Source organism: Corvus moneduloides, chromosome Z (assembly GCF_009650955.1).
Source record: "Corvus moneduloides isolate bCorMon1 chromosome Z, bCorMon1.pri, whole genome shotgun sequence".
Classification (NCBI taxonomy): domain Eukaryota; kingdom Metazoa; phylum Chordata; class Aves; order Passeriformes; family Corvidae; genus Corvus; species Corvus moneduloides.
This window is the reverse complement of record NC_045511.1, coordinates 48,418,360-48,430,404: the sequence shown is the minus strand read 5'-3', so window position 1 is coordinate 48,430,404 and position 12,045 is coordinate 48,418,360. Positions and strand designations below refer to the sequence as shown.

The window sequence follows — 12,045 nt, the reverse complement described above, 5'->3', positions numbered from 1 at the left end:
CATCGCTCCCCTCCCGTCAGAATAAAAGCCAAAAGCCCAGCTCTTTCCGGGGCGATTGTGCTTGGAGCTGGGGCGGGGGGGGGAGGGGGGGGGGGGAGAGAGAGAGAGAGTGGGAGGGAAACTGGAGAGAGGGAGGGAGAGAATCTGGGGAGAGGGAGAGAGGTAGAAGGCTGGAGGGTGGGAGGGAGGGAAAGGAGGGAAAGGAAGAAAGGGGCACCTTTAAAAGTTGAGCAAGGAACAAAGTGGGGGAAGTTGCCAAAAAAAGAGCTCTGCACACAGACTCGCTGGTAACTTCCCGATCCCTCCCCTCCCTCTCGTACACACCACACACACTTGTATTTTGCGCTGTCGTAAAACCCACGTGTCTCGCCCAGAGCCTGCCAGAGCCGAGCCGAGCGCCCGGCCGCGACTGCGATGCGCAGCCACGGCAGAGGGAGCCCGGCGGCTCGCAGCTAGCCGGCCCGCCGGTCCCCGGCACCTGGAGGAGGATCACCCCGCTCCCGCGTGGACAAAGACCAGAGAAATCTTCGGTCCCAGCCGCTGTCCGGCTCGAAGGCTCCCGGGGCAGCCGACACTTTCGCACGCCACCCGCGCAGCAGCGCTCACCCCACTCAGGTAAGGCAGACCCTGGCCGGGGCCCCTCCGACTTGCCCGACAGGACGGGGCACCTTCGCTCGGGGGCAGGGCACTGCCGGCCCGCGCCCTCCGCCTGTAAGCGCCCGTGTGGAAAGCAGCAGAGGCCGGAGAGGAGAAACCCGAGCGTGTGCGCGTATGACTGAACTTTCCTCCGCCTCCTCCTCCTCCTCCTCCTCCCTGTTGTCAGCAGAGAGTTGTTTGCTTCCGCGGAGAGAGGGAAGGGAATGAAAGGGGAAGACAGTGCGTGAGCCGGGGACGGGATGAGCTGTGCGCCCTGCGGGGCGGCGGGGGGGCTCTCCGGCCGCGGGCCGGCGTAAGAGGCTGCCCGCCACCGCCCGCCTCCTGCCCGTGCTCCGGGGCGGGCACCCGGGGACAGCCTTGTCACCCCGGCCACCACGTTTCTCGTCCTGGGGCTTTTCGGGACGAGGTTTTCTCCTGCCGAACCTGGCCACGGGCAGGGGAAGCGACGGACGCACGGTCCTGCCGCCGATCCCGCACAGCCGCGGCACAGAGCCCACGCGTGGCCCACCGTGTCCGAGCCTGTGTCCGACCGCGGGGTCGGGGCGGCCCTGCCTGGGCGGGGCGGGGGTCTCACACCTCTGTCCCCTTCCTCCCCGCTCCACAGGCAGAGCGATGCTGAAGCCCGGCGACCCCGGCGGATCCGCGTTCCTGAAGGTGGATCCCGCCTATCTGCAGCACTGGCAGCAGCTTTTCCCGCAGAGCAGCCAGCTCAAAAGCAGCGGGCCCCTCGCCCAGCTCCAGCCGCCCGAGAGAGCCGAGCCCTCGGCTGACAGCCTCCGCCAGCGCCCGACCTCCCTCTCCTCCGCCTCCTCCTCCTCTTCCTCGTCCACTCCGTCTTCCTCCTCCACCTCCTCGTGCGTGGCTGCTGCAGCCGCTTCCCTGGCTGGCCTGACCTCCCTGCCTGTGACCCAGCTCCCTGTCTTCGGCCCGCTGCAGAGCTCGGAGCTCCCGGCCGGGGGAGCGCCCGCTCCCCTGCAGGGCAAGGATTTGTGCGGGGCCGGCAGCGGCGGCGGCAAATGCGGCGACCGTGGTGCCGCTCGGTACCGATGCACGGCCGAGGAGTTGGACTACTACCTGTACGGGCAGCAGCGCATGGAGATCATCCCCCTGAACCAGCACACCAGCGACCCCAACAACCGTACGTATCGTGCCCCTTCTCGCAGTCTTCCACCCCTCACCCTCCGCTTCTCCCCGCACGGGGCCAGCCCGGGGACTCTCCAGGCTGGGGACCGCAGTTGGTGCCTGCCGCTCTCCCTCCACGAGGAGCATCCTCAATCTTGCCCTTCCCTCCCTTTAGTTTTTGCGTTTTTACCAGTGCTTTCAGGGGACGGGCGGCAACCCTTCAGTAGCAGTTTTTCTCATCTGAAAACCAGGTCCTTCCCTGGAAGGCACGCTTCACCGGAAAGGCTGTGGTGGGGGTAGATTTCTTTCGGAGTGTTGCTTAGAAGAAAGGATTCAGCAATGGTTCAGGGCAGCTAGCTACAAAGCTGGTCCTTTCTCGTCTTGTGTGTCCCATTCCATTCCTGTCTGGAAAGTCCAGGCTTCGCTGAATACCCAGAAATCAATTACTCCTCCGAGCTGGGAAGGGTAAAAGTTGCAGTTTTCATCAGATGGTCTAGGGCAAAGTTTTCCTCTTCCTTATCTCGGAGTATCGTTTCCTTTCAGACCTCGTTAACACCTAGCTGGTTTTAGTTTTCACCCCTACGGAAAAACAGGACATGGTAATTTAGAGAGAAAAGCTGATTTTCTAGACGAAAAGTCTGCTTGAGTGTCAGAATTAATTTAGGACTTGGTGGTTAGAAAGAGTTTAATACTGCTGTTGCCAATTACACAGTTGGGAGGGGTTTTTTTGGGGGGGAGGAGGGGGCGCCCCTATTATTGAACATCTGTATGAATGAGAGGTTTGTAATTTCAGCAACTGGTTCTGTCTGTCCTTTTTTCCTGTATCTATCAATACGACCCCACCGAGGAAATTCACAGGGTGAAAAGAACTATATGAACTCCTATTAGTTTATCAGTTTTATAACTAACATTCAGAGCACACGGATCTGTCCCTGTTAAAACACATGGCTTCAGCGCGTGCACTTTTTTTTAATTATTATTGTTTCAAACACTCTCTTTTATCCTAAGTTTTTAAAAAACTATTTTTGTTGTTCTTCTCAACCACCACTCCCCAAATGTCTATTTAAGGAAGGCTGTTGAACAGACAAACGATACCCCAAACCAGCAATCCATAAACACAAGCCCAAGAAAAACGCGGGTTCGTTTAATTTAATTTCAGATGTGGAGCTTGTTTTGAAAGTTTCCATGACACTCTGTCGTGTATTAATTAAACTGCGTGGATGCTAGCATAGTCTTAAGCGCTGTGCATATGTGCGAGAGGAAAGTTGAGTCAGAGTTTGGTGGAGATTTTCCCGCCTTCTTAACATTGCATATCTTTCTATACTGGACGTCGACTTTATTTTGAGAGACTTCCTCATGCTTGGTTTTACCCTGTAGTGAAACCTGTTCAAGTATTTTGTATTCTTGGGCGAAGAAAACGTGACGTTATAAATTACATGCAGAAAATGGAATCCGAAATGCACTTCTAATCCACAACCGAACCGTTCAGACAATACATGTTTTGCTGCTCGGGGCCGCTCTGTAAATCTAAAGGGTAAAGGTTTTAAAAGGAGAAAGGAATATTAAAAAGCGGTTTAGGGGGGAAACATTTTTAAGGAGTGAGTGGAATAATAGCACCCCGCAGAGTCGCAGGCGAAGCCTGAATAATTTCTTCCCGAGTGCGATATTAAAGGTGGATTCGGGAAGACAAACGCGTCGATTGAGGGAAGGACGCTTGTGAATCGCGTCCGGCTGTGACAGGGCAGCCGTCGCCGTCGGAAGGACGGGCAGGGGACAGCCAGCGCCGTCTCGGCCTTTTTTTTTTTTTTTTCTTCAGTTAGACCTAAACATTCATATAATTTACTTGTTTACAGGGCGGCTTTCGCTCCAGCGGTTATTAGGTGCCTCTGAGCGAAACTTTCAACGCGAGTGTTTCAGTCTTCTGGGACCAAGCGCAGTTGCTTTGGGCAACTCATGCTTAAAAAAAAAAAATAAAGAAAAAAGTAAACTGTAAGTGAAGAAAGAGTTCGGCAACTACAGCCTGTGCCGTGCCACGCACTCCGAGCACTCTCACGACCAAGGGAACAAGCTGCAGGGCACGGGCCTGGCTGCCCCTGCGCGGCTCCTCGAGCGCCGCCGGGGTCACGCTAGGGTCCGTGGGCAGACTGGATTTCCAGCTGCCTTGACTCGCAACCTCACTCCCCGTTCCGCATCACTCCCACCCTCTGTCCGTTTGAGGGGAAGAACGTGGGGGGCTGCGGATGAGATGAGGAGCCGTCTACTTTAGTTTGAGTTGTACTTACTTGCTGCACTTCCATCGCCGGACAGCCCCACCGAGACCTCGAGACGGGCGGGCTCTCTCCAGCCTGCCACAGACACCCACCCGCCGGGATCAATCCCCTCCCCGGAGCGGGGGCGTCCGCCGCCTCTTCTGCCCGGCCCAGCAGGCCTCCGCCTGCTTCTCGGGCTCTAATCTTAGCTGTACCTCCTTCACCAACCGAGGGAGTGCCCCGTCTCTCCTACTTTCCCAAATATTACGCCTCTCTCCACCTCGAGCATCCCCTCTTCCCCGCGTGTCGCCCCTCCGCGGCAGGTCCGACCCTCTCGGGAGAGGGGCCGGCGAACTTCGGGTGTGTCCCGGCCCCTGTGCTGGGTCGCGGTGGGCCAGGGGCGGCGGCCGGGCTCGCCGGGGTAGCCCGAGCGGCGGCCGAGGCGCTCCCGGCCGCCCGGCACCCTGCCCGGCCCCGCTCCCCAGCGCCCGGCGCCGGGCGGCCGCCGCGGGAAGATGGATGGGCGGCGGTTTCCCCACAGACACACGCCTTGATCGTCAAATATCAATGAGTATGGCACGGTCTTGGGCGAGGGAGGGGGGCGAGGGCCGCCTAGGAGCTGTGGGTTAAGCGTCTGTATGTAATTGTTTTAAATTGAAAGGGGGTTAGCTAGGCAAAAATAATAATTAAAAAAGCAATCAAGAAACAAAACCCTAATTAGGGCCCTGTAGTCTTTACTCCCAGGGAAGTAAAGGGGATTATGTTAAAGCCCTGATAATGTGGCAGGCGGCTGGGGACCGCTTGCTTCCCAGCCTTGAATCTGGAAGGATGAGGGTGTTTCTGGGCGCTGGGGGAGGGGCGCTCGAGCGGCCAGGAGGAGATCTCCTAGGGTGAGTCCGGGGGCTGCGGGGCCGGCTTGTTCCCGTGGAGGCTTGCCCCTAGCTTCTGGGGAGACGCTTCCGCACTGAGAACTCTGAGACTCCTCCACCTTCGCCAGAAAGCACCAACCTGCCACTGTAATAAATACGCTGTGTAAAACTGAAGTGTCAGGCGACCAAGCACTTTGCACGCCTTTTCCCATTCAATTTATGGGGAGACAGTGTATATATAACATGCTGTGAAGTGGATCGGTGTGGAAAATATTTGGACTTTTTTTTTTTCTCTAGACTGCTGGTAACCTGTATGATTTAGCTATTTTACATCATTAGTTACCCAGCACCCTTAAACATAGCAGATAGCCATACATTAGATTGAGGTTAGAGAAGGTGGTGACTGTTTATTTAGGGTGATAAAATGGTCCATCAGCAGTAATCTCCATCGATATGTGCCACCAGGAGATGAAGGATGAGGGGACAAGCCACAATTAATTGCCCTATAGTTTTGTAGGAGAGAGTGGAGCCGGTGCGGACTGAACTTCGATCTCCTCTCCTAGAGACAATTCATCATCTCTACATTGTATATGGGGGTCTCTCAGGGGCAGGGTGGCAAGGTTTATCTACACACAATATTCTCCTACCCTTCTCATACCTGACACGGAAATTTAATTCATTCATATCTACGGTAGAAGGCAGGGAAAACCAAACCCGCCTCTCAAGCCGCCCCCCACTCGCCTCTTAAGAATAACCTGAAAGCCTCTCCGCAGGCGAGGCGGGTCCCCTGACCCACCCCAGGGCACCTAGGCGGGCCCTCGAACATCTTCCACAGAGGAGCTGGCGCGGGATGTGCCTGACCCCCGACCGGGAGGCTCGGACCCCGCGGCAGCTCACGCGCTGGTGCGGAAACAGCGCCCGTGCCGCCGGCGGGGCTCCGCTCGCCTCCTCTGCGCCCCGCGGGGAGCGGCGAGGGAGAGCGAGGGCGTAACAGCCCGGCCAGAGAGGAGGTCGGGTGTCCGGAACGCGGTGACGGCCGTGGGTCAGCGGGATGAGCTTGGTCCCGCTCTCTGCAACGAGTATTTAGAATAAATAACTAAATAACTAAATAAATGCAGGGCACCCGACGGGAAAGTGCGTCTGTGTTTCGTCCCCACAAAGGTCTGCCTCCAGTCAGGCAGTCTGCAAGAAGCTGCCAATAATTCGGCAAAAGGAATACCAGCTCATCGATGAGGAAACTGAAGTATAAGGGAGACCGTGCTTCTCTGGAAAGCTCCAGTCCTCAGGAAACGAAAGAGGACTGCCTCTTCCAGCCCTCCCTCCTGCTTAGCTGGGTACCCGGGCCCAGACAGGGATGCAGGGCCAGCCGTAGTGATTTATACTTGCAAGTGAGTAATACCATGTGAAATGATGGCCACTTACACTGGATACCTGCATGCTTGAGGTGAATTATGAAGCGGAGGGTCAGAGGCCACCCTTCTTTAATACCAGCAAACTGCGGGTATCCAGTCTAACTGCACCTTTGAAGCATATTATTGCTAAGGAAAAAATATATTTCTTTCATTTATTGTTACAGCTGGTGTGCTGGTAAAAACACCGTGCTAAACCGTAGTTTTAACTGACAAAAGCATTTTCCTTTCAGATTTGCTTTAAAGCATACAGTAGTAGTGTTATTTATGTTGGTGAGTGTTTAAAATTACATTTTGGGGGCAATGATATGTCCTTTTGCTTACGTTTAGTACTTTTAAGTGTACTCACATGGAGTTATGGTACTGGCATTACACTATGTTCATTTTGCTGGAGGCACATAAACAGTAACATATTGCAGTCCTTCCATAAGAACCTTGCCAAACAGCTCCACTAGGAAATCCTTTAATTTTCTTTTCCTTGCATCTTCCTTTCCCTAATCCTCCTTATCTTCAGAATAAGAAGGTATAAAGTAAGAAACTGATCTCCTTCCAAGGTGTTTGGCTGTATCTGGGCCTGCAATGGAGTATTCCCAATGGCTTTGCCTTCTAGATCTCTGGATTTTATCAGGACATACTCTGCCCTGGCTGCAGTCCTCCTTTTTTTTTCCATTTTCAGCAAGTCCTCCAATTTTCTCACATTCCTTACTTCTTCTTTACTTGACTGGGGACTTGACTGATGCTGTTACAGACAGTGGAAGTATCCATTTCAGCTGTCCTTGGAGAAGGCCTGTACTCACACACAGCTCCTCTTGGAGGCTAAACTGGAGGAAGGGCACAGTGTGTCTCTCCTTGTTGCCCTGTGTGGTCATCCTCTGGAAATTTCACACTTGTACAAGCATCACTTTCACGTGAACTCCCCACACCAGCATGGGTCATAATGGCCACCATCCAGTTTGGAGACTCCAGTGATTTCACTGGACAACACTCCCTCTCAAGCCCCCGCTTCTTTTCCATGTCTTATTAGGCACATTGGTGCAGTGTGTCACATTGTACTCTGCAGTACACATGAAGATTATGCTGTTGATCCTGCTGTGAGGCGGGATAGCGTGCAAGTCTTGCAGTTCTTGATTTTTTTCCCAATCTCATATGAAGGAAATCCTTCCATTGTCCTCTGAGGCAAAGGAATCCACTGCTTAAAGTGATGGTCCTTAAATGGATGCTTCCACATATTACATGAAAGTTAGTCACAGAAGAGCAAAAGATGCTCAGTAGATTTTTACTCTAGCCATGGTAAAATATACCTAGGATGGCTTCCACTCCTTATAACATTTATGAGAATTTTTTAAGATTTTATTTGTACAATTATATAACAACTAAAGTTAAATGTATAAAGCATGAAACTAAGAAGAATTTCAGTACTGCTTAATATTAAAGACAGATTCCTCCCTTCTCATCAACAAGCCATTAGCCAACACAGTTTCAGAAGATGTTCCATTTTCCAAATTTTCAGCTTTGGCAGGACAAAGGGAAAGGAACACAGCAGGGGATCAGATACTGTGACTGCCAAGCATTAAGACATTACCACTGTTTTTGGACAGCGGAAAATAAATATCACCATGTGTGACTTTCTGTAAGAGTAAATGACAGTGACACAGGGTTTGTTTATACTCCTTGTCAATTTCTTCGTTTCTTTTTCTTGGAAATGTAGAAATAAAATGTTTAACCCACACTCATGCACACATATTGTCAGGATGAAGTTAAGAAATTCTTGTTCTAGGCATGAACTCAGATTTTTGTGCATGAAAAGTTATATATGTCCGGTGGTAGGATGCTGGAACTTGTCACTGAAATTGTCTGACTGGAGTAATGAAGATACTTTAGCATGTTTAATGTAAATTTCTCCAGAGATACAGTTCCTCTAAGAAAGCCATTGTAATCAGCTAGTTGTGAGGAGAGTTGCACATCTAGAAAACCCTAAAGCAGTGCAAACAGGTAGAATTCAAGGGTCTACTCTGGGTGCTAATTGACGTCATGGTTAGACATCATTTCTTTAAGCCCTCTATTTTCCTGTAAGAGGTTTTCTTTCTAACTTGCATGGGTAGACGCCAGATTTTATAGAATCATAGAACAATTTGTGTTGGAAAGTATCTGTGAAGTCATCAAGTCCAACTGTAGATCATAGAGTTCAGCCATAATCTGTTTAGAGTGTATCACTTGCCAAATTGTTTTGGATTGTGGGTTTGGTTTTTTGTTGTTTGGGGTTTTTTCTTCCCTTTTCCTGTTTGAGATCTGTTCCTATGTGACCTCCAGTGCCAAACCACAGTGCTGCCCCTAACATCTTTGGGTATGCCAAAACCACAGGATTTCTTGACTGGTTTTGAAGAGGAAAGGGAAGAAAAGATGCTGTGGTAATACCTCACTTTCCAAATTAGCTGTGGAAATAATAACAAAAAATCTCCAAGAAATCCTCCCCCTGCCCCCACCCCCCAGCATATACTTGAGGCCTTTTATTCATCATGCCTCAGAACGGTTGTAGGAATATCTGTTGCATGATAATCTTCTCTTGGGACTCGCCAGGAATGTCTTCCCCGGAGTCCTGCAAATCCCATCCTCCATCCACCTCTAACTGATGCGGTTGAGGAGCAAACCCGCTCTGCAGTTGCGGTTTAGCCCGACAGAAGTCGTTTTGCGGCAGGGATTATTACGTCCTTAGGGCAAGGCGAAATTGCATCCTCCCGCCAAAGTCGTGCTCCTGCCGACGTAAGCGCGGTCCCCACTAGGTGGCTTTGTCCTGCCGTGCCGGCCGGCGCTCCTCTCCCTCCCGTCTCCTGCGCGGACCTGTCAGGGATGGATGGCTTGGAGCCAGTTTCGTGCGCAGCCCTTCTGCAGGGGCACCCGCCAGACTAATGCACAACTCAGGGCTTGTCTTCTTGCTTTCTGCTAAGATCTGTCACCGATGCTGCGGGCAGGGAACTCGGACAGACGAGCACCGGGTGGAGACATGCGTTTTCTCCAAGACCCAAAGGTGCAATGATTTTGAGGGAAATTGGCTTCTGCATGTAACTTACTAATATTTCCATGTTGCTGAATGCACCACTTTTTTATGGTAAAATTTGAAAGAGGATGACAGGAAATAATGTTTATGTAGGGCGTCTAAAACTGGAGAATACACACAGAAGCCATAATTTGAAGATGCATCTTTTATTATCCTTTAGCAGCTTTTGCTGAAATGAGGGGAGGGTTTTCCTTTGAAGGATCTCTAGGAAAGAGGCCTACTTAATACACAGTACATCCACTTTGGAAAGAAGAGCATCTGAGTCAGGCCCCCTGAGAATTGAAACTGTGGTTACAGGCAATCTAGCAAGTCTGAATCTGTGGCATACACCAAGAAACTCCTACTTCTGTAGTGAATGCTGTGCTCTGTTTCTATAAGGAGTGGTAAATAAAATTATTAGGAGAAAGACGTAGGATTTGCTACCAGAGTACTATGCCATAATTATTGGTTTTTTCTTTGTATTTCTGGATTAAATTTATATGAAAACCTTTATTGTGCTACAAAAATGAAATGTGAAGAAGATGGTAACTTATTTCAAGAGATTCATTGTTATGTTAACTCAGCATATCTTCAGAGAAATTAATTTCTTGAACAGGAAACATTTTCCTGGAAGATGTACATTCGTGGTGTGTGGAATAGCATGCAGTGGAAACATTTCACCAAAATTTTCTTTGGTCAGAAAAGAAAAGTCATGGTAGGATCTTCCCAAAATAGAGACACATCATCCGTTATTAATGACAGTTAGGGAAATCAACACTTTTAAAAACTGATCTTTTTCACAGGAATTGCTCACAAACCCATACATGCTGTTTTGTTTTTTTACCTAGCTTGAGTTACATGTAATAGGCAAAGAGCATGAGTTCTCATTCAATAAAAAAAAATTCAAATATGTGCTAGGAACCAGTAATATTTGCTACATAATTTCAGTTTTAAGATTAGATTTGTCTTTAGGAAAGTAAATGTGCATGCAGGCTCCAATTTGTCATTCATGAGGTTCTGGTTTATTTATTTTATTTTCCAAACAGACAGGCATGCACACACATGTTAATGTAAAAAGCAGAGTGAATGTTCATTGAAAATAAGGATTAAATTAAATCTTGTTCCAATTAAGCCCTTGGGCTGAGCTGTGGTAAGGCAATTGAGAGGGACTTGTAAGGCGCTATGACTGTGTTTTAAAATGTCTTACTGAAACACACTGGGATGGTTTAACTAGGCTATTTATATTAGTCAAAAAATTCATCTTAAAAAATATTGTTAAAGTGAATGAGTCTTGGCAGGTTTGTGAATACACCAGGCTTGCAAATTGTCTGCAGGATTTTTGCTCAGCCTTTGGAATTTCTTGTTTAGGGCTTTGCTAAGATTTGAGAAACCAGCCTGAGCAACACACAAAGGGCACAGTGTGCAGGAGTGCTGGACTGCCATGAGATGACAGGAAAAGCGTAGGAATCTGTGTGATGTGGCCTGTGGCAGTGGTGATGGTGGTGGCCAGCAGCACCGTACTGATAGTGTTTTTCCCTCTTTGTCCCTCAGGGTGTGACATGTGTGCTGATAACCGCAACGGCGAGTGCCCCATGCATGGGCCCCTGCACTCCCTGCGCCGGCTGGTGGGCACCAGCAGCGTGGCCGCGGCGGCCCCTCCGCCCGAGATCCCGGAGTGGCTCCGGGACCTGCCCCGGGAAGTGTGTCTGTGCACCAGCACAGTGCCTGGCCTGGCCTATGGCATTTGTGCGGCACAACGGATCCAGCAGGGCACCTGGATTGGGCCCTTCCAAGGAATTTTGCTCTTGCCAGAGAAGGTTCAAGCAGGTGCCATCAGGAACACTCAGCATCTCTGGGAAGTAAGTTATCATCTTTCCTTCTGTGTCAAATTTGATCATTTTGAAGTAAATGTGTAGTTGTATACAGTACTAGTACCGTAACTAGCCATGAAAATAAGCAAACAAACCCAGAATTCAAATAAACTGAGCTAGCAGGTTTGAAAAGGTAGCCAGTGCAAGCAAAAGACTTGCTGCACCAAAAGTAGCCAGGAGACCAGTGGACACCACAGAGCTCCAATTTGTTTGCAGAAGAAGAGCTGACTTTTGCAGGTGCTGTAATGTGGGGTAGAGAGACTTGACTAGAGAAGGCTGAAGCTTTTACAACACCTGGTACTTTCTACGTTTTGACCTGAGTTACAAGAGCTGATGGAGCTCTCAGGTCATAGCACTTGCAGTATCACTTTAGAGTAGCACATGTGGGTTGAGATGGAGTGCTGCACCATCGCTGTGGCCCCAGCCAGTCCAAAAAAGCTGCTGAAATGACCACAGGACCCTACTCTGCAGCCTGGCTCTTTGCGCAGTGAAGGAGTTAGTGCTTATTCAGTTTAGTTCAGCTCTGGTCCTGCACCAACTGTGCATTCCCCTAACAATGTTTCCAGTACTTTTATGTGAAAGCCACTTTCAGACACCTCAAGATTTTTTTTTTAATTATTTGTCACTGTCTTAGAGAGGGTAACAGTGATATCTCTAAGGGAAAACCTATAATCCCTGTGTGTCGGAAACATCTTACTCTCTTCCTAGTATTTTGCCATTCATTTCTTCTTTGGTTTGTACTGGAAGGAGTAATTTTTTAGTTCTGTGTCATCCTCTGTAGCTGCAATCCCTGCTTGACTCGAGACTAAGTGCTACAGGCAGTCAGTAGAAATA

At 50.0% G+C, this 12,045-nt stretch overlaps 1 protein-coding gene across 1 annotated transcript in view; it reads left to right on the top strand.

Moving 5' to 3' along the window:
- The first annotated feature begins 376 nt into the window (after positions 1-376).
- The window catches only part of PRDM6 (PR/SET domain 6), a 77,484-nt gene continuing 65,815 nt past the window's right edge, over positions 377-12,045 (top strand). Inside the window, exons 1-3 of the mRNA XM_032097376.1 lie at positions 377-615; positions 1,262-1,795; positions 10,892-11,199. Of these exons, the coding sequence (XP_031953267.1) occupies positions 1,270-1,795; positions 10,892-11,199 (834 nt within the window). The 5' untranslated portion in view covers positions 377-615; positions 1,262-1,269. The remainder of the gene's footprint in view (positions 616-1,261; positions 1,796-10,891; positions 11,200-12,045) is intronic.